The 19,884-nt window shown below is 56.8% G+C and overlaps 2 protein-coding genes across 5 annotated transcripts; one reads left to right on the plus strand and one right to left on the minus strand.

Annotated features, from left to right (window-relative positions):
* Nucleotides 1–5,209, plus strand: KLC3 (kinesin light chain 3). 2 transcript variants are annotated; one of them, XM_016212584.2, is made up of 12 exons: nt 1–258; nt 757–987; nt 1,249–1,318; nt 1,645–1,864; nt 2,229–2,316; nt 2,393–2,494; nt 3,249–3,422; nt 4,250–4,340; nt 4,419–4,459; nt 4,550–4,656; nt 4,831–4,894; nt 5,138–5,209. In XM_016212584.2, the coding sequence occupies exons 1-12, from the start codon at nt 1–3 to the stop codon at nt 5,207–5,209; spliced, it is 1,518 nt and encodes a 505-aa protein (XP_016068070.2). The 2 variants fall into 2 exon arrangements, with proteins under 2 accessions (XP_016068070.2, XP_087682896.1); XM_087826770.1 differs by having other exon boundaries at nt 4,250–4,459.
* ERCC2 (ERCC excision repair 2, TFIIH core complex helicase subunit) lies at nt 3,673–19,529 on the minus strand. Of its 3 annotated transcripts, XM_016212566.2 has the most exons (23): nt 19,422–19,529; nt 17,712–17,789; nt 17,574–17,636; nt 17,280–17,393; nt 15,000–15,116; nt 14,792–14,908; nt 14,375–14,498; nt 14,183–14,279; nt 13,880–14,013; nt 13,633–13,801; nt 12,831–12,949; nt 10,617–10,686; nt 10,459–10,528; nt 10,265–10,366; nt 9,149–9,212; nt 8,501–8,622; nt 7,126–7,218; nt 6,947–7,019; nt 6,641–6,711; nt 6,396–6,539; nt 6,110–6,253; nt 5,494–5,592; nt 3,673–5,232 (listed from the first exon to the last, which is right to left on the minus strand). In XM_016212566.2, exons 1-22 carry the CDS (start codon nt 19,452–19,454, stop codon nt 5,500–5,502), a joined length of 2,211 nt encoding a protein of 736 aa, XP_016068052.2. In that variant the 5' UTR covers nt 19,455–19,529; the 3' UTR covers nt 3,673–5,232; nt 5,494–5,499. The 3 variants fall into 3 exon arrangements, 2 of the variants coding, with proteins under 2 accessions (XP_016068052.2, XP_016068050.2); XM_016212564.2 differs by having other exon boundaries at nt 3,673–5,592; nt 19,422–19,522; XR_001603170.2 differs by lacking the exon at nt 3,673–5,232 and having other exon boundaries at nt 5,508–5,592; nt 8,501–8,543.
* Nucleotides 19,530–19,884: the final 355 nt, after the last annotated feature.

Genomic DNA, 19,884 nt, shown 5'->3' on the forward strand with positions numbered 1-19,884 from the left:
ATGTCCGTGCAGGTGGCAGCCCCTGGAAGCGTGGGGATGGCCCCAGAGCGCCTGAGCCCTGAGGAGCTGGTGCGGCAGACACGGCAAGTGGTGCAGGGGCTGGAGGCCCTCCGTGCAGAGCACCGTGGCCTGGCTGGGCACCTGGCGGAGGCCCTGGCAGGACAGGGCCCGGTGGCTGGCTTGGAACTGCTGGAAGAAAAGCAGCAGGTGGTGAGCCACTCGCTGGAAGCCATCGAGCTGGGGCTGGGCGAGGCCCAGGTACGAGGGGTCCAGCTCTGGTGGGGAGACTCAGACCTAGGGGTAGGCCCAGAAGGGAGGCCCAGGTATGCAGGGGGTAAACCTGGGGTAGGTGAGACCTAGGGGAGCCAGGTCTGGGAGGGGAAGGCTCTAGGCCAGAGATGAGGTTCCTGGGCAGCACTAGGGGGCCCTTGAGTGTAACAGGTACTCCTGAACCCAATGGGATTCTTCCATAGAACTATGGGTCCTGGGGGGACTTTTGGGTGCATGGGTGAAACACGCAGTCCCTGGGCATAATTTGTGTGCCTGGGTGAGATCAGAGGGGTCCCTTGGCAGGATTCGGGTCTGGCCCTGGGGCCTTTGTGCATCCTTGGAGTCACACTGGAGGGCTCTCTGCAGAATCTGGGGATCCTGGAGAGGACAGGGATGCCTGGCTTGACTTGAGGCCCTGGGCTCGGGAGGGGCTGTCCGGCAGGGTAGGGGCCAGGCCCCTGAATCTTGACCCCCCAACCCCGGCAGGTGCTGTTGGCCCTGTCGGCACATGTGGGCGCACTGGAAGCCGAGAAGCAGCGGCTGCGAGCGCAGGCCCGGCGGCTGGCCCAGGAGAACTCGTGGCTGCGGGAGGAGCTGGAGGAGACCCAGCGGCGGCTGCGGGCCAGCGAGGAGGCCGTGGCCCAGCTGGAGGAAGAGAAGAGCCACCTGGAGTTCCTGGGGCAGCTGCGCCAGTACGACCCGCCTGCGGAGGGCCAGGTGTGCTGGGGCCCGGCCCTCCTTAGATACCCCAGGGCCCCCAACCCTCCGAGGAGCCCAGTGCCCCAGGCCCCCAAAGAACCCCCAACCCGCTAGACTTCCCAGAAGGCCGCAGCTGCTCCACAAAACCCCCAGGTCCTCCCCAAGCCCTCAGGAGACCCCTGAGGCCCTGACCACCGCCCCCTCAGACCCTGAGATTCAGGACCCCCATCTCTGAACCCGCCCAACCCTCATGACCCCTCTTTCCGGTCCTCTCCGCAGCAGCCTGAGTCCCCCCCTCGCCGAGACAGCCTGGCCTCCCTGTTCCCCAGCGAGGAGGAGGAAAGGAAAGGTGGGCGTGGGGAGCGCGTGACTGTGGGAAGCTCAGCCACGGACGAAGGCTGAGGCTGGGGAGGGACGGCTGGAGCCCACGGCCTCAGGGCAGGGCGTCAGGAAGATGAAGCAGGTGCTGTGGGGGGTGACAGCAGGCAGGTGAGGCTGGGAGGTGTGAAGCCAAGCAGGTAGGTGCCTGGTGTTCACATCCCCTGGGCCCCTGGGCCCCAGGGTCCCAGGGTCCAGTTGGACGGCAAGGCAGCTGTAGCCTTGGGGTGTAGGGTCCCCTCATGTGAGGCTGGAGGGGCAGGAGACCTGCAGTGACTGGGTACCTGCCACCCCCAGGTCCTGAGGCAGTGGGGGCCGCGGCGGCTCAGCAGGGTGGCTACGAGATCCCGGCCCGCCTTCGGACCCTGCACAACCTCGTGATCCAGTATGCGGGGCAGGGCCGCTATGAGGTGGCTGTGCCACTGTGCCGCCAGGCCTTAGAGGACCTGGAGCGGAGCTCAGGCCACTGCCACCCTGATGTGGCCACCATGCTCAACATCCTGGCACTGGTGTACCGGTGAGGGCCGCAGCTGGCCATGGCTGGAGGGGCAGCAAGGGCGGGAGCTATTGCTGGGTGGGAGAGAGGGCAGGGGGATGGTGGGGGGGGGGGAGAGATCTGGGGAAACCAACCCAGGGAAAGGGGAGTCAGGGAGTGTGGATGATAAAGACCCCAAAAGTGTGGGGACGATACCCGGGGTGGCCAGAGGCTTGGCAGTGATCTGAAGGTGTTAAAGACTTAGGAGGCGTGGGAAGACCCAGAAGGGACCCCCAAGGGATGTCACCCATGCCTGGTTCAGCCAAGTCCCTGAGCCTGCTGGGATCGGCCCAGCCTCTGCTACCCCACCCTGGCCGACCCCCTCCATCCCTGCGCTGCCCCACAGGGACCAGAACAAGTACAAAGAAGCCACAGACCTTCTCCACGACGCCCTGCAGATCCGGGAGCAGACGCTCGGCCCTGAGCACCCCGCGGTGAGTGCGCACGCGGATGGAGGGAGGGCTGGGGGCTGTGCCTGCCTACCCCTGACCCGCCTCTCCCGACCCGCAGGTGGCTGCCACCCTGAACAACCTGGCTGTCCTCTATGGAAAGCGTGGGCGGTACCGGGAGGCGGAGCCCCTGTGCCAGCGTGCCCTGGAGATCCGTGAGAAGGTCCTGCCCCCTGCGCAGCCGAATCCCCCGTCCTGGGAGGCCCTTCCCATTTGATCCTGAAATGCTCAATTCTGTGGCTCTCACAGTGACCCTGATCCTGTGCTGCCATTTGTTCTTGTGACCCCTGACCTTTTATGCCCTTCTCACTGGATGGGATGTCGTGAGCCAGCAATTTAAGCCTAGAGCACCCATTCCCATGAGCCACCACACTTGACCTCCATACTTGACCTTCCCTGATCTCCGTTTGATCTTGACTCCTGACCTCTTTTTTTTTAAATATATTTTTATTGATTTCAGAGAGTGGAAAAGGGAGAGAGATAGGAACATCAATGATGAGAGTCACTGGCTGCCTCCACGCCCCCCACTGGGGAGCAAGCCCACAACCCGGGCATGTGCCCTGACTGGGAATCGAACCGCGATCTCCTGGATCCTAGGTCAATGCTGAACCGCTGAGCCACGCCAGCTGGGCTGACCTCTCCTCTTATAACTCACCTCACATGCCCCCAACCTGGTACAACCCCCACCCTCATCTACCCATTTAACCTTGCATCCCAAGGCCAAGGTGGTTTCTGGACCACCATGACCTCTGATGTGACGAATCTTGTTTGATGTAACTTCTGCCCTCCAGCACAACCTCCTGCAGTTCTCCACTTTGACCCTGTAATCCCTAACTTAGAACCCCCTATGGCCACTGGCATCATGTGGCCTGCCAATCCTGGAAGACCCCAGTGACTTGTGATCCCATGATCCCTAGGTCCTGGGCGCCGACCACCCAGATGTGGCCAAGCAGCTCAACAACCTGGCCCTGCTGTGCCAGAACCAGGGCAAGTTTGAGGAGGTGGAGCGGCACTATGCCCGAGCCCTGAGCATTTATGAGGCCCTGGGCGGGCCCCATGACCCAAACGTGGCCAAGACCAAGAACAACCTGGTGAGGGTGCCGTGGGCCCTGGGGGGGACTGACATCACATGCTGGGAGGCACCCTGGGCTCAAGGGGGGGATGCCAGGAGCACCTCCATCAGCCCTGTGGGGAAGCAGTTCCCTGAGACGTGGCCTCCCTGCTGGGCCTGACTGGTGACACTTCCTAGCATAGTGGACACGAAAGCGGCAGCAAATAGGCAAGTGGTGGTAGCCAGAGAACAACCCCAGTGAAAGAAGCTGGAGACTGGCCGGGAGCAGATGACAGTGTCAGAAGTTTATTGAGCTCTAGATCCCCTGCTTAGTACTCTCCTTGTACCATCCATTTCTTTTTTTTGTTAATCCTCACGTGAGGATATTTTTCCTTTGATTTTTAGAGTGGAAGGGGGGTGGGGCAAGAGAGGGAGACATCAATTGTTTGCCTCCCGGGGCTGGGGATTGAACATGCAACCCAAATGCACGCCCTTGACTGAGAATCAAACCCGAGACCCTTTGGTGCAGGGGCCGAAGCTCTAACAACTCAGCCACACCAGCTAGGGCAGTACCATCCATTTCCTAAAGGGCCCTGTGAGGTAGATGTTCTTGTGGCCCCCATTTTGCAGATGAGGAAACTGAGGCACAAAGAGGTTGTGTCACTGGCCCAAGGTACAGCAGGAAACAGGCTGAGCCAGGAAGTCCCCTGCCCTGGGTCACCTAGGCAGGAAGTGGTGGGTCGGCTCCAAGCTCTGCTGTAGGCAAGGCATGCAGTGGGAGTGAGAGCAGGCCGGGGAGGATGTGCCTGGGAGCAGTGCTGGGGACTTCCCAGAGAGCCAAGATCACCAGACCATGCTCTCCTGTAGGCCTCAGCCTACCTGAAACAGAACAAGTACCAGCAAGCGGAAGAGCTGTACAAAGAAATCCTCAGCAGGGAGGACCTGCCCGCCCCACTCGGTGAGCCCCCAGTCCTGCCCCTCCCCGCCAGGTGGCTTCTCAGTGTCCCCACCACAATGTCCCCCATCTGTTCCCCAGGAGCCCCCAACACAGGCACAGCTGGTGATGCAGAACAACAGGTGAGGATGGGCTTTGCTTCAGTTCCCAGGGTGGGAAAGGAGACTAGGTGGGATGTGGGGACTGAATGATGTCCCCGGGGCCCTCCCCAGATCCGTCGTCGGAGCAGTTCATTCTCCAAGTTCCGGGAGTCTATTCGGCGTGGAAGTGAGAAGCTGGTCTCCCGTCTCAGAGGCGAGGGGGCAGCAGGAGCAGCCGGGTGAGTGTTGGATCAGGTCAGTGAAGAGCCCTGATACCTGCAGATCCTCCCCTAATCCTGCTCAAGAACCTTCCATGGCTCCCATCTCCCTTGTGACACACAATCAAACCCGGTGCTGCAGAGGTCCCCAGGGTGGGAGCCAGGCCCTCCTGGACTCACTTGTTCCCTTTGCAGGATGAAGAGAGCTATGTCGCTCAACACACTGCACATGGATGATGCAAAGGCTACTGGGACCCAGGTGAGGGGGAGACAGGAGCACCTAGGTCAAGGATGGAGTGGGGGGCCCAGGGACAAGGGAAGGGGACAGGCTGGTGTTGGAAGTCAGGGGGGGAGGGGAGGTTGGAATGGACCAGAGGACAGAATGGATGGGTTTTACTTGGGGATCAAGGTAGGCTGCTGGGGTAGCTGCTCTAGTGGCAGCTGGGGCAGGTGTGTCCTGCCCCTCACTCACCCATCAGCCATCCCTTGTGCCTGTCCCCAGTTCCCCAACCGGCACCTGAGCGAGGCCTCTCGGACCCTCAGCACCAGCACCCAGGACCTGGGCCCCAGATAGTCAACAGGACCACGTGGCTGCAGCTTTTGGGGAAAGGGGTGGGCACAGGGGATCCTTCCATTTCCCTGCCTGGTGCCCCACCTCCTGGGGACACCCGGTGTATTGGGCTGCCCTCCCCTCCTGCGATTAAAGGCTGTAGGTTTGGTGCCAGGAGTGTCTGCCTGAGGTCTCCTTCCTGCAGGGACTTTGCAGTGCCTCCCTGAAGCCCCCTTCAAGCCCCGGGGACCCAGGGCCAGGTAACACTCTGGAGTCACAAGGAACACCTTTTATGGCCCTGCCCCCACCTCACGCTACAGCTGCTGTGCAATCTGCTCAATTCTCCGTAGCGTCTCCTCCGACTCCAGCTGCTCCAGGCTGAGCAGGGACAGGCCCAGCTGATCCTCCTGGAGGGAGAGACAGAGGGAGGGGTCAGGCCAGGGGCTGGGGAGACAGCTGCTGCCCTTCCTCACATGCCCCCATGAGGAAACGGAGGTCCATAGTGACAGGAGGTGGCTCACACGGGGGCTAAAGGGCAGCATGCTTGAATTGGAAACACCCGTAGGACACAGAGCTACTATCCTGTAACAGAAGGCGGGCTAGGAGGGAGGTGGCAGCCAGACAGCTGTGTCCAGGCTGGAGAAGGATCAGTTTCCAGAGGCTCCGCCTGCCTGCTCACCCCAGTTCTCTCGCCCTTCTTCCTGGGGCTCCCACGCACTTGCTCGGCTACTGTAGACACACGCTGGCGTCTGTAGCCCTTGACTCCCACCAGTTCCCAGGCTGAGCTCGTGGGCACACACAAACCTCCCTTTGTCAAGGGCAGGCTGGGGTTAGGGCGTGGGGAGAAAGCCAAGAGACCTTCCTGGAGGAGGAGCTTAGCTTGGGAGGTTCAGGGGAAGTCAGGGCGGGCCACCTCCAGCTCACCCTGTGGAATGGCTGTGCCATCTGCCTCAGGAAATACTTGGCCACCTGGACCCCCTCGTCCACGGTCAGGTTGAGGTTGGCGTCCGTGAGGTGTTCCTGGATCCAGCGGGGCAGCTTCCCCCGCTTGTCCGCCCGGGCAAACCGCTTTGAGCAGGAGAGAAAGGGAAGGTGTCAGGACCCTGGGGTGGGGGCTTGGGCTACCCTGCCCAGTCCTCCCCATCTGGATGATGATGGCCAGGGGGGGGCGCGCAACGACGACAGGTTGGCAGGGCCCCTGAACCCACACCTTGTCAGCGAAGACCATGAGGCCGTAGTCCGTCTTGCCCCTAATGGCCCGACCCACACACTGGGCTGCATGGCGCATGGCGTCAAAAGTGAGAAAGTCATTCTCACGGATCTGGAACTGGTCCCGCAGGTATTCCAGCCGTGCCTGTGGTGAGATGGGGGAGCAGTCTGTCCCTCACTGCCTGACCCCCTGCATCAGCCCCCTCCCTGCACAAGTCCTAGCAGGAGGGCCCAGGCACTGCTCACCTTGAGAATGCGGCTCTGGGTGTAGACGTAGGGGACACCAAACATGATGACAGCCCTCCCGAAGTGGTGCACTGTGTGGGTGGGGGCGGTGGTGAGTGATTTCAGATGAGACCAGCTGGAGAGAGCCACCCTCACGCAGCCCAGGAGTGGGAAGAGAGTGAGTGTGCTGAGGGCCCTACCCGGCACCCAGGGATGGAGGGAAGGGGAGGCCCCTGTGCGTGCCCAGGCTGTGGGTGGTCCCCTGGGGGAGCAGAAGTGGCCAGAGCTCTGGAAGGCTCTTGGAAGAGGAGAGCATAGTCTACCCACCAAAGTCGATTCCCTCGGACACTTTGCCTCGAGCCACTGAGAGCAGGATGGCCCCACGGCCATTCTCACAAGCCTGTGGAAGGGAGGCCAAGACAGAGCTGAGGCCCCTCAGAACTGTCCCCTTTGGCCCATCTCCAGCTGCTCTTTCAGCATCCTCCACCCCCACCCTGCATATTCACCTCCTGGTACTTCTCCAGGGCGACACTGGTCTCAGCCCCATCCTGGGTCTCAATGAAGAGTAGCTTGTTCCTCTGGATGTTCTCGAGGATGCCCTGGGGAGGGACACTGGGTGGGTCATGGGGTCGGTAGGAGGGTTATGCTCAGGGGTGTCCTGGCTAAACTCAGCTCCGACCCTGGTTCCCAGGCAGCAGACCACTCTCTCCCCAGTGGAGACTCGGGAGGAAGGATGGTAGCACAGGCCAGCTTCACTTCTTTTGGGATATCCTGTGATCCTGGTAGGGAACTGATCCCCACGCCCCAACTTTCAAACAAGTGGGGCAGGCATGTGACCCAAGACAACCAATTGGGACACTCCCTGCCCAACCAGTGACTGTGGAGATGAGACTTCATATGTGACACTGTAGCAGAGATGTGTGACAAAGGACAGACACACAGACCAATAGGACAGAACAGAGGGTCTAGAAACACACCCCCTCGGAGATAGTCACCTGTAACCTCCAGAGCTCTTTTCAATACATGGGGCTGGAGCAACCGGATTTCCACATGGGAAAAAACTGAGCCTTGACCTCGACCTTACTGCTAACCTAGATGTGAAAGCTAAAACTACAGAGCTTTCTGGAAGGAAACGCAGGAGACGACCTTTGTGACCTTGGGGTAGGCAAAGGTTTCTTAAATAGGACACAAAAGGCACTGAGGATGTGGGGCTCAAGTGGCCAGCAGCAGAGGTCTTGGCCATGAGTGGATGAGGCTCTCATCCCACCGCCCCCCGGTGTTTGGATCAGGCAGTTCGCTGATCTCACCTAAAGGAGCGCTCGCTTTCACCCACCCAAGAACTGGGCCATGGGGCGCTCAGCAGCAGAAAGGACAGAGCAGCCCCCACCCCACATCCTGCCGCTGGCTCCCCATTTCCAGAATGCCCCGTGACCTCGCTCACACACTCCCCGGCGCAGACTCTTTGTCCTGAGTCTCTGTCCAGCATTAATTCTCCAGAACCTTCCTCTTAACAGCACAGCACCCAGCTAGAGTTGTGCCTGCTACCCAGTGTCTCCATGTCAAGCCATAGATGTGAGGGGAACACAGTCATGGTGGCAGCCCCGAAAAGAGCAGGAAGGGAACAAGGAACCAGGAAGAAGGGCTGTGGTTACTTCTCCTGAGGAGTAGGTCTTTGAGAGAAGGGCCCAGAGGCTGCTAATGTTAGTTCTTAACCTGGACGTGGGGGAGGGGCACAGGGATACACACTATTCTTTAAACTGTTCATGTATGTCTTATACTCTCTCCTGTCATCTATGACACATCACCATTTATAACATTCAGAGCCAAGATCTGAGAAGCAAGGGGCCTTGCTGGGTGTGGACAGTGGGGCGGTGGGCGTACCTGCTCATACCAGGAGGCCACGGTGCTCTCCATGTACTGGTAGCTGGTGAAGAAAGCCACAATGCCATCGGGGACCACGGCAGACATCTCCAGCAGGAGGTTTCCATAGTTCCGGATCACCGCTGTGAGGGCCAGAGGTTGGACCCTCTGCTGGCCTGGGTCCTCTCCCTACTCCCTATCAGGGTGTTCCTGTCTAATGCCTGGTCTTGAACTTGGGGTTCCTAGGGACCCCAATGAGCCATCTGTAGGGCTGTTCACACACACATTCTACTTGCAGGCCGGTGGGAGGACAGCACTCCCCACTCCCAAAGTTAGGAGTGGCCATGTGACTTGCCATAGCCAATGAAAGGAGCGCAGGAGTGGCTGTGTGTCACTCTCAGATGAGCACCTTGGTGAGCCAGTGTGCAATTCACCATGATCACCATGGCCCCTCCCATCACATCTTGCCACAGCAGTGATGTGTCCAATGCTGGAGGTTCCCAGAGAGGCGACATTGGGCAGGCCCCCAGCATGTACCGGGACAAGAAGCAATCTCTGTGTGAAGCCACTTTGACTTGGAATATTTTTTACCACAGCAAGACTTAGCCATACTGACTGCTAAACCTCTCCTCTCGGAACCCACACCAACCAACCCCTTGGGCAGCATACCAATATCTTCCCGGGTCTCAAACTTGGAGCTGATGGCCACCTGATCGTTGCCACGGCCGATGATCTGGAGAGAGAAGATAGCATAATAAGCGAAGCAGCAGCAGCCACTCCGATGCGTGAGTGCCCGCCGCCAGCTAGTGCTGTTCGAAGATCTTTATAGACATGGTGTCATTGAATGAACCCTCAACTACCTTGTTATCTGTACTGCACAGAAAAATGACCTAAGGCTCAGAAAAGATGAGCCGCCTGCCCAAGGTCACATGGCAAATAAATAGCCGAGATGGAACTGAACCTGAGTCGGCCTGTGTTCCCAACCAGCAAGTACACTCCCGCCAGCCCTAGCCTCCAGCCAGTCGGTTCCGGAAGACTGCTCCTCACCATGACCTTGACAGCCACTGGTGCACCCCCACCAGCACCTCCCAAAACCATGCTGCAATGCATGGTCAGCACCAGTCCACAACCCCTGAAAAACAATTCCCAAAGCTGCAACACCCTGGGAAGTCCAGAAATTTAAGTCTGTCACAAACTAATAGAGTAGCAAAACCTGCCCGGCCCTGAATCCATCGAGTCCAACTGATCTCTTTTTTTGACTCTAAAATGTTTCACGCTGAAATAAACAACTTTGACCAGAGGCTGCTGCTCAGATCCTGTGGGGAGTGTTACGCAGCACACGCCTTGTTTCTAGAAAATTCTCAATTCTTAAACACACGTGGCCTAAGAGCTTCAGATGAAGGACCGAGGGCCCGTGTTGTGAAGCCCAGCTTACAGAGGAGACTGATGCAAAGCAGAAGGGTCACTTACCCAGGTCACAGCCAGACAATGAACCAGGCAAAACTATGTTAACCAAGAGCCCAGTCCTGGGCCACATAAGCATTTTACACCAATTAGCTCACTCTCCCCTCCACCGCCTTGGGATGTCACAGAGGGGGCATTCCCATTTTACAGATGAGAAAACTGAGACTGGGAGAGCACACCCATAGGGAGCAGCAGCATTATGCCCAGGTGTGTGTGAACCCAGAATCTGTGCCCTGAGCTGTAAAGCCTCCTGCCTGATCAGTGGAGGGAGCAGAGGGAGGAAAGAGCCCCCACCCCGTAATCCAACCCTCTCCCACGCACCATGGGGCACAGGCAGACCCGGGCCAGTGTCATGGTGAAGGTTGCCATAGTGACAGGGTGGAAATCCAGGATCTTAGGGTAGATGTCCAGTGGGGACAGCGTCTGTAGTGGGGACAACAGGAGGGATCTCAGCAGGACTGAGCAGGAACCAGGAGTCCCACAGGGGAGGGCTGAGGGGCAGAGAAGGTCCTCACTCCAGATGTGATGATGACCGACTGGAAGCGCTCGAAGACGGGTTTGATGGCCAGCGAGGCATCCATGCAGCTGTGGGAAGCAGACAAGAGTGGTGAAGGTCAGGCCAGGGGCTAAAGTCCTGGAGTTCATTCATACCCCTGCTGGGGTCAGGGCTCACCTGAAGTGCAGGACGGGGTTGGAAATGGTTGGGGTCCTGTCATCAAAGGGCTCGATGATGATGGTGAAACCTACAGGGGGCCGGTGAGAATGCTGGAGTGCCAATGATAAACATGCCCCCTCTCCCAGTCCCTACCCCCAGAGTGAAAGGGACCAGCCACCTGCAGCCCAAGCCTAAAACCCAGGCACCTGAGTCCAAAATACACTGGAGCCTGCCTGCTTCTCCCAGGACCAACACCCGTGCAAACATTCACAGAGGATCCTGAGCAGTGAGCACCAAAGATTCGCCCCTCAGTCTCTTCCAGGCCACAAGGGCCTGCCCTGCCACTCAAGCCTTCTCCCTGGACCTCTCTAAGCCATCAGGAGGCCATTGGCTCTGCCTCCAAAGTCTGTCTGCAATTTGACCACTTCCTCCACCCCCACCCCAGTCCAGCTGCCCTCTTCTCCTGCCTAAACCACTGTAGTCACCTCCTCAGTGGGCTCCCAGCTCCCACCCTGCTCTCTTCACAGCAGCCAGAGGGACTCTGTAAAATTCTGAGCCATGTCACGTCTCTTCCCTGTTCCAAAGTCCCTCACAGTTCCTCCCATCCCTCCTGGGGTCCAGGACTTTGCCATTCTGACCCCATGTCCTCCTTGCTCAAGGGCCTCCTGCCTAACTTTCAAAAACCAGGCTTGGTCTACCCCAGGGTCTTTGGACTTGCTGGTCCCATTGCCTGGAAAGCTTCCCAAAGCAGCTAGTCCATTTGGTCATTTGGGACTCAGCTCAAATGTTGGCTCCTCAGAAATGCCTTCCCCAGCCACCCTGGCCACTGCTCCACCATGGCGACCTGTTTGTTTCTCAGGAAAACAATCACTGTAATTATCTGGAATTAGCTTCCTTGTCTGCTGTGTCTTTGCTACCATTCTTTCCCTCAGAATATAAGTTCCAAGAGGTCAGGAATGAGGTTTTTCTTGGTTCCTGCAGCTTCCCCAGTGCTAGGCTTGGCCAGTTAGTTGAACAAATAGATAAACGGATTCACATATACAATTTCACTTAGTGAAACAAAAAACACAAAACAAGTCCTCTGTGCCCAGCCCTGTGCTGGGGATACAGCAGAGCCCAAGACAGCTCTGGCCTTGCCCTCTCAGGGCACACAGTTCAGTGATGGGGACACAGGCCTGTCTCTAGACAGTGACCACCTAGAGTGGCAGGGCTGGGATGGGAGAGCGCAGAAGAGGGGGCCAGACCCAGCGGGGAAGTCAGAGAGGGCTTCATGGAGGAAGGGACATTTCGACTAAGCCGGGAACGGAAGGATGAGGAGGCAGTTGGGAGCTGAGGATGGAGAAGGTATTCTAGGTAGAAGAAAGGGAGCTGTTGGCATACGGCGAAGTGGGGAGAGAAAGGCAGCCCAGGAGGGAAGACAGTGCGGGGCAGAGGAATGGGTGCAGAAGGAATCTTCCAGTGGGACTTGCTGCTGCTGGGCCCCAGGGTGGGAAAAGGACTCTCCGGCCTCCCGCTGAGGCCGGGCCCAGGCGCAGGACATCAGGCAGGCCTGACCTGGTTTCCTGGATAGAGGAATAATCCCCAGGGATCGGGCTGAGCTTTGGGCCAGCTTAAAGCTGAGGAAGGGAAGGGAATGCTGACTGATAAAGGCAATAAAGCCTCAGGAACACTTCCCCTCTCCATGGTAAACTGGAAATCTTTGCATCCTCCTCAACTCCCCCCCCCCCAATGCTGCCCACACCCAGGTCCCAAGTCCTGGCCTCTACCTCCCACATCTCTCCCCAACCCCTCCCTTTCTCTCATCCAGCCCTGGCCCAGGCTCCATCTATCCTGCCCCGTCCCTGAGGGAAGAATCTTCCTAAAGTGCAAATCTGCCCCTCCCTTGCTCAGAACCTGCCTTGGCTCCCTAGTGCCAACAGGGACAGAATGCCCAAGTCATTACCACAACCTACGTGTGGGCTGACCCCACAGAGCTTCTCTGGCCTCATCTCATGCCATCGCCACCCATCCTTCTCTACTCTGCAGCCAGAGAGAGCCTCTGAAAGCACGAATCTGAGCACAAGTTTCGCTCACTCAAAACTGTTGGTGGCTCCCCAGTGCTCTCAAAGCCCAAACTCCTGAGCCCTGCAAGGTCCTGAGTGTCCAAGTCCCTCAGACAACCCTCCGGACTCCACTAGGATCCTGACTCCAGCTGCCAGGGGTCCCAGCAGAGGCAGGAACAAGTGCTCTTACCCTTGGCATAGGTGCTAACTAGAGTGGCAAAGTTAGCCAGGAGGGTGAGAGGGGAGAAGTCGGCAAGGTCGGCGATCTCCAAGGTGTGTAGCAGGGAGCGGAGGCGTTCAGCACAGAACCTGGTGGGGAGGCCAGGAGGGGTTAGGGGAAAGTACAGACAGGGCCAGCAGCCCCTCCTCTGTCAGAGCACATGGTCCTGCACCCATCTCCACAGTGAGGGCAGGGGCTGGGGCTGTTCCGGTGACTTCTGTGTCCGCACATTGTACAAGTGCACATCGGGCAGAGCCGACTGCATGGTGGCACACAGAGCAATAAATAATCACACACCCAAGTCACATGGTCCCACTTCACACATGGTCTCACTTCACACATGGTCCCACTTCACACATGGTCACACGATCTCATACACAGGTTCTCCGTCAGAACAGGAGATCCACAACCATACCTAGAATCCCAGGCACATAAATCCTGCTCGGCCACACAGTCACACACACCCCCAGAACCTCAGACTCAGTCACACTCAGCCACCCCCTCTGTAAACAGTGTCTCCATCAAACTCTCTTCAGGTAAATTCTCTGATTAGGTTATGTGCTGCCTGCCAGGTCCCTGCCCTAGACAGGGACCCAGTACCAGCTCTGGCCTTGCCCTTGGACCTGCCTGCTCTGGCGACAGGTGTCACACATGCTCCCCTCCCCCCACTCTTCGCTTACTCCTGACACTGGCAACATGGTGACCCAAGGCCATAGGCGCAGAGGACAAGGCTGCCAGCAGGGACCTGACCCCCAGCCATGTGGTGCCGCACCTGAGGGGCTTGCGCTGGATGCACACGCGCTGGGCCAGGCCGCTCAGGAAGGCCGGGGGACTCTCCTGCACCACGTGCTGCACGCGCAGCCGCCACTTGACATACTCCAGCAGCCGCCGCAGGAAGCCCAGGAAGTGCTCGGCTGTGCGGATGGAGCCTGGCACCGCCTCTGCAGGGAGAAGGGGTCAGTGGCCCAGCCACCGTGAGAGTGGGACAGGGTGCCAGCTGGGGCGCGGCAGCAGCTCACCCTGCAGCACCTCGTCGGGCAGCACGGGGTTGGCCAGGTGGGCGTCAGTCTCCCGGGCAGCACTGGCCTCCCGCAACCCTTCCACCAGGCGCCGGTACTCGTCCCGCAGACGCTGCTCGTCCGTCTCCTTGATCCTGTGGAAAGCTCACATGTAAGAAGAGCGGGGGACACCTGAGGGGACACTGGGACAGGGCTGGTGTTCCTGGAGGCAGGTCAGGCAGAGAACAGGGGCTCGGGAGAGGCAGGGGCTGGATGGCAGGGGCAAGGCGGGCATCAGGGTCACCCAGCTGCCCACACCCGCACCTGAGCACAGTCTTCTGCAGGGTCTCCAGGTTGCCCTGGCATCTGTCGAGGGTCCGGCGGGTGAGGTTGACACTCATGGAGTCGATGCAGACATTGTCTAGAGAGGAGGGGGAGAGAGGGGGGCCAGGCTCAGGTAGGCAGACTGGGTGGCAGCCTGAGGGGCTGGTGTCACCTCCCTGGCCCCCTCCTCACCAATGTTGTGGGCCTCATCGAAGACCACCACAGCCTTGCGGGCCAGCTCCTTGGACACCAGGTCTGCAATCTTGGGGTCCAGGAGGTAATGGTAGCTATAAACCACCACATTGGCGTGCAGGATCTGGGGGGCAGGAGGGGAGGGTTACCCCAGCCTGCCGCCTCTAATCCCTGAACCCTGCTACCTCCCACCCACCTACAAAACCACGTCACTCCTCACAGGCCTACGGAGGGGAGGCAAGGCCAGAGACGCAGACAGACAAGACAAAGGCAAGGCAAGCTGACAGAGACAGACAGACCCTTAGGGAGATACAGGCAGACAGACAGACAGACAGACAGACAGACAAGTGGTCCAATGGGCAGGCAGCCTACAATCCTCACACATGCCTTCTGCCCACTCCCTGCCAGCCTCCTCACCGAATAGCGGGCAAGGAAGTATGGGCACCAGCCCTGGCGCCGCCCCACGGCCTTCAGGTCATCCAGGTTGTAGATGCCAGCAGGGAGGGGCACCTGGCGCCCATGAACATCGAATTCCTGGGATGGGGCGAGAGGGTGCCTGGGGGTCAGGGAGGTGGACTGTCACAAGCTGTCTGCCCCCCCTCCCTTAGCCGTGTCCTGCAGGCACCTCGTAGAAGCGGCAGTGGGGCAGGCTGGCGTCCCGCTGGTACTGTGCCCGCACGTAGGAGGCTGTGAGGCTGTGGCATTTTCCATCGACGTCCTTCCCAAAGCGCAGGGGCGTTACCTGGGGAGCAGGGCAGGGATGTGCCTCTCAGCACTAAGATAGGCCGAAAAGCCTGAGCACGCCGGAGCCTGGGGCTCTACACCTACCACTGGGTGGGATGGGAGGCTGTCCTGGCTGGGGTGAGACTAGGAGATTTTTGGAAAACTCAAACCTCAACCTATTTCAATAATGAACAGTTCAGACACTTGGGAACTTACCGCAGGGGTGTAGGAGTGGCAAATTGTTGCTCTTAAATTATCATTTTTAAAACGTTATGCCTTATATACAATGGAGTATTATTCAACCATGAAAAAAAAGGAAATATTGCCATTTGTGACAACATGGATGGACCTTCAGGGCATTACGCTAAGTGAAATAAGTCACACAGAGAAAGACAAATTACATATGCCCTCACTTATATAGAGAATCTAAAGAAAAAGAAAAAAGCAGCAGCCAAGCTCATAGATACAGAGAAGAGATTGATGGTTGCCAGAGACAGGTTTGGGGGTGGGTGAAATGGGCGAAGGTGGTCAAAAAGTATAAACTTCCAGGTATAAAATAAATAAGTCATGAGATGGAATGTGCAGCATGCTGACTATAGTTAACACTGTACTGCATACTTGAAAGTTGCTAAGAGAATAGATCTTAAAAGTTCACATCACAAGAAAAAAAATTTTCATAACTATGTAGAATGATAGATATTAACTAGATTTATTGCAGTAATCATTTTGCAATGTATACAAATATCGAATCATTATGTTGTACACCTGAAACTAATGTGTCAATTATACCTCAAAAACAAAAACAAAAAACCACTAAGCCTTGAGGATTTAGTGTGTAGATTAAAGATAACTGCTTAATCTTCTTTTTTATTTTTATTTTTTAAAGTTTACACTTTATTGCTTTTCAGAGAGAGTGGAAGGGAGAGAGAGAAATATCAATGTGAGAGAGACACATCGATTGGTTGCCTCTCCCGCTCGCACCCAAACCAGGGCTAGGGCTGATGCCTGCAGCAGAGGTATGTGCCCTTGGCAGGAATCGAACCCCAGGACCCTTCAGTCTGCAGGCCAAGGCTCTAACCACTGAGCAAAACCGGCCATGGCAACTGCTTAATCTTTTAAAATGCTCAGCCAACCAGGACCTTGGCAAGGTCTAAGAATCAGAAGAGGGTCTGATCACACAGCATGGCAAACTGCCTTGCCCTTGCTCTGCTCTGTACCCTCCGAGGCTCTGTTGGCAGAACCGTCACAGCCCAGGGCTGCCTTTCCCCAAAACAAAACCTTTCCTTCACCAACGGGAAGGTGCCAAACCTTCCCTCTCCCTTCCCCATTTAACCAGTTGCCTAGGCCTGTGCTACTAATTATTATCCGACACATGTATTGGTTCCCATATATTCTTACAAAGAATGTTATAGAACAATGCCTGGTACGGTGAGCCCTGCGGCTCTGTAACATAATTTTAAAATAACAACTAATATCCTATGTGTCATATATCTATTAATATCATGATAATTTCTAATATTCTTTTAGCTTTTTGTACATGCTAAGGGCTATACATAATCTCACCTAATCTTACCAACTGTATGAAGCAGGTACATTTTTTTTTTTTTGAGGGAGTGGGTGGGTCTTCTTCTTTTTTAACATGTTTTTATTAATTTCAGAGAGAGAAAGGGAGGAGACAGAAACAGCCATTGGCTGCCTCTTGCATGCCACCTACTGGGGATCGAGCCCACAAACCAGGCATGTGCCCTGACTGGGAATTGAACCGATGATCTCCAGGTGCATGGGACGACACTCAACCAACTGAGCCACACTGACCAGACAAAAGTAGATAGTTATTTATCCTCACTTTACAGAAAGGAGTCTGAGACCGGACTGCAGAAATCACCTGTCCAAGAGTACACAAGTAATAAGCTTCAGAGCCAGGAAACCAGGCCTGCTAGCCTATAGGAAGTACCTTTTAACCTCTCCCAGGCTAGGAGGAAAGTAGGAAAGCTCCCCAAGGAGGCGTGCTTGCCTCAGCCTTGAACAACGAGTCGAATTTGAGAAGTGAGAAGAGAATTGAGTGCGTGGCCCCTGCATATTTCCCCCAGAGGTCTGGTCTGGAGCGCTAAAACTCCTGGTTGGATGGGAGAGTTTCCTCAACCCTGGGCTTAGGGCGGGGTGGGGGGGGAATGGTGCTCACCTCAGGGTGAATGCACAGGTTCTTCCGAGAGCTCAGAGCCAGTCCCAAAAATGGCAGCTTCTCACCCTCCTGCTTCTCATAGAAGTTGAGCAACTTCCGAAGCTCTTCAATCACCTATCAGTCGAGGAGGGAGGAGGGACTTGGCCTCATTGAAAGCACAAGCCCTTGCCCAGCCAGGCCCCAGCCCCTTCCCCAATTTTCCAAACACCCCCTCCCCAAGCTGTGATGGCAACTACCAGGGGCACCATGAGGTGCAGGGAAAGTGGGGGAGCATGAAGATTGGCCCCAGCTCACCTTCTCAATCTCAGGCACGGTCCTTGAGCAGTAGATGAGTTTAGTCACCTCCAGTGGGTATGCCTGTCGATGACAATGGGCTCAGCCCGTCTGGCCCCTTACCCTCTTCCCCTTCCACAGGCCCAATGGGTCACTTACCCGCTGGTATGCCATGATCAGGGCCAACAGGGACACTGTCTTCCCAGTGCCTGAGGGCATCTCTAGGACTCCATGACCCTGTGTATTGGGAGTGAGAGGAACAAGACACAGGCTCTCAGAATTCAGGGGCACAAACTCTGGGGACACCCCCTCCAGAATGCCACCATCTTGGAATGGAAGGACAACACAGCAATTGAAGCCTGGGCCCCAGGAGCAGTGGATTTGAACCCCACTTCTGCCACCTCTTTGTTGAGTGGTCTTTGGCAAGTGCCTTCATCTCTCTCGCCTCAGTATCCTCATCTCGAAAATGGTCCAAATGCCTGGCCAGCATGGCTCAGTGGTTGAGTGTCAACCTATGAACCAGGAGGTCACGATTTGATTCCCGGTCAGGGCACATGCCGGGCAGGGTTGCAGGCTCGATCCCCAGTAGGCAGCCAGTCAATGAGGCTCTCTCATCATTGATGCTTCTCTCTCTCCCTTTCCCTTCCTCTCTCTGAAATCAATAAAAAAAATTTTTTTTTAAAAAAGAAAGAATACTCTTTCTTAAAAAAAAAAAAAGAGAGAAAACATAAAAATAAAACGGTCCTAATAAGCTCTAATGATAAAGTGCAAGTTAAATATTTAGCATAGTATCTGAATATAGTGAGTCCTTTTTCTTTAATTTTTAAAAAATATATATTTTTAGCCCAGCTAGGCTAAATGGCTCAGCAGTTGAGCATTGACCTAGGGCCCAGGAGATCGCGGTTTGATTCCCGGTGCCCTACATGCCAGGGTTGCGGGTTCAACCCCCACTGGGGGGCGTGCAGGAGGCAGCAGATCAATGATTCTCTCTCATCATTGATGTTTCTATCTCCCTCTCTCTCCCTCTTTCTGAAATCAATAAAGATATAAAAAAATGTTTTTATTGATTTTAGAGAGAAAGGAAGGCACAGGGAGAGAAACACAGAAGGGCTGCCTCCTGCACACCCCTACTGGGGCCTGAGTCTGCACCCCAGCACCTGCCCTGACAGGAAATCAAACCATTGACCTCTCAGTGCACCCGGATGACACCCAACCAACTGAGCCACACCAGCCAGAGCAGCCCTTTTCTTCTAATTTAGCAACCCCTTCCACAGCAGGCACTCTGTGCCTGGCAGCATCCCTAAATGTCTTACAGCAGGGTTTGTCAGCTTTGGTTCTATTGACTTTTGGGGACAGGATAATACTTGGTCGTGGAGGGCTGTCCTTCGCACTGCAAGGTGTTTAGCAGCATCCGTGGCCTCTACCTGCTACTTGCCAGTAGCACCCCCACTCCACCTGTATGCCAACCAGGGAAGTCTCCAGACATTGCCAGGTGTCCCCTGGGGGTCAAAATAATTCTCAGTTGAGAACCACTACCTTACTTAGCGAATTAACTCGTGTAACGGTCGCATCAACCTCTGAGGCAGGGGCTATCACACCCATTTCGCAGAGCTGAGAACTACGGAACAGGGAGGTGAAGTGACTTACCCAGGGGATCCAGGATTCCAACTCAGGTAGCCCACCCCAAATTCTACCTATTCCTAACCACGGAGCAGCTGGGCCTTTGACAAATGTCAGCTGCTATTCTTAACTATCGTTATTTTAGATAGCAGGGGTTTTGAGGGCGGTGGCTTCCCCAGGACCTCGGGGTTTTAGCCGCCCGCGAGGCAACCCTCGGCCAGGTGGGCAGCGGGGCCGGGACCCACGCACCTTGGCGTCCAGCGTGCGCTTGAGCTCCAGCATGTAGGAGAACTGCTCCGGGTAGATGTAGTCGTACGGGAAGTAGACCAGCAGCCCGTCCACGTTGAGCCTGGCGGCGGGGCGGTCCGGTCAGTCCCGCGTCCCCTCAGCCCCTCTCCAGCCCCTACACTCTCCAGCCGTCGGGCCGAGAGAGGCTACCCGCCGGGCCCGGCCGCCGGATCTCCCCGAGCCCCCCAGGAGCCTCCGGACCCCCTCGGCATCGCCTCGCTGCCCATCCCCGTCACCGGCCCGTAGGTCCCTGCAGCTATCCCCACCCCACCCCTTCCTTCAGTCGCCCTTCGCCCCATAGGGGTCCTGAGCGCGCCCACTGGTCCCCCCATCTCTCAGGACCCCGCGCCCACTAGCGAGCCGCCAACCCCGGCCCCCTTCTTACTTCATGGCGCCGGTCGCGGCTGGAAGAGGAGTCAACCCG

This window comes from Miniopterus natalensis, chromosome 18, assembly GCF_054644295.1.
Source record: "Miniopterus natalensis isolate mMinNat1 chromosome 18, mMinNat1.hap1, whole genome shotgun sequence".
Classification (NCBI taxonomy): domain Eukaryota; kingdom Metazoa; phylum Chordata; class Mammalia; order Chiroptera; family Miniopteridae; genus Miniopterus; species Miniopterus natalensis.

Coding starts and splice junctions, on each gene's coding strand:
- KLC3 (XM_087826770.1), top strand. CDS start 1: ATGTCCGTGCAGGTGGCAGCCCCTGGAAGCGTGGGGATGGCCCCAGAG. Junction 3,423..4,249: donor CCAAGACCAAGAACAACCTG/GTGAGGGTGCCG, acceptor GCTCTCCTGTAG/GCCTCAGCCTACCTGAAACA. Junction 4,657..4,830: donor GGGGCAGCAGGAGCAGCCGG/GTGAGTGTTGGA, acceptor TTCCCTTTGCAG/GATGAAGAGAGCTATGTCGC.
- ERCC2 (XM_016212566.2), bottom strand. CDS start 19,454: ATGCTGGAGCTCAAGCGCACGCTGGACGCCAAG. Junction 17,790..19,421: donor AGCGCACGCTGGACGCCAAG/GTGCGTGGGTCC, acceptor CCCAATACACAG/GGTCATGGAGTCCTAGAGAT. Junction 10,367..10,458: donor CGGTCATCATCACATCTGGA/GTGAGGACCTTC, acceptor TCCCCACTACAG/ACGCTGTCCCCACTGGACAT.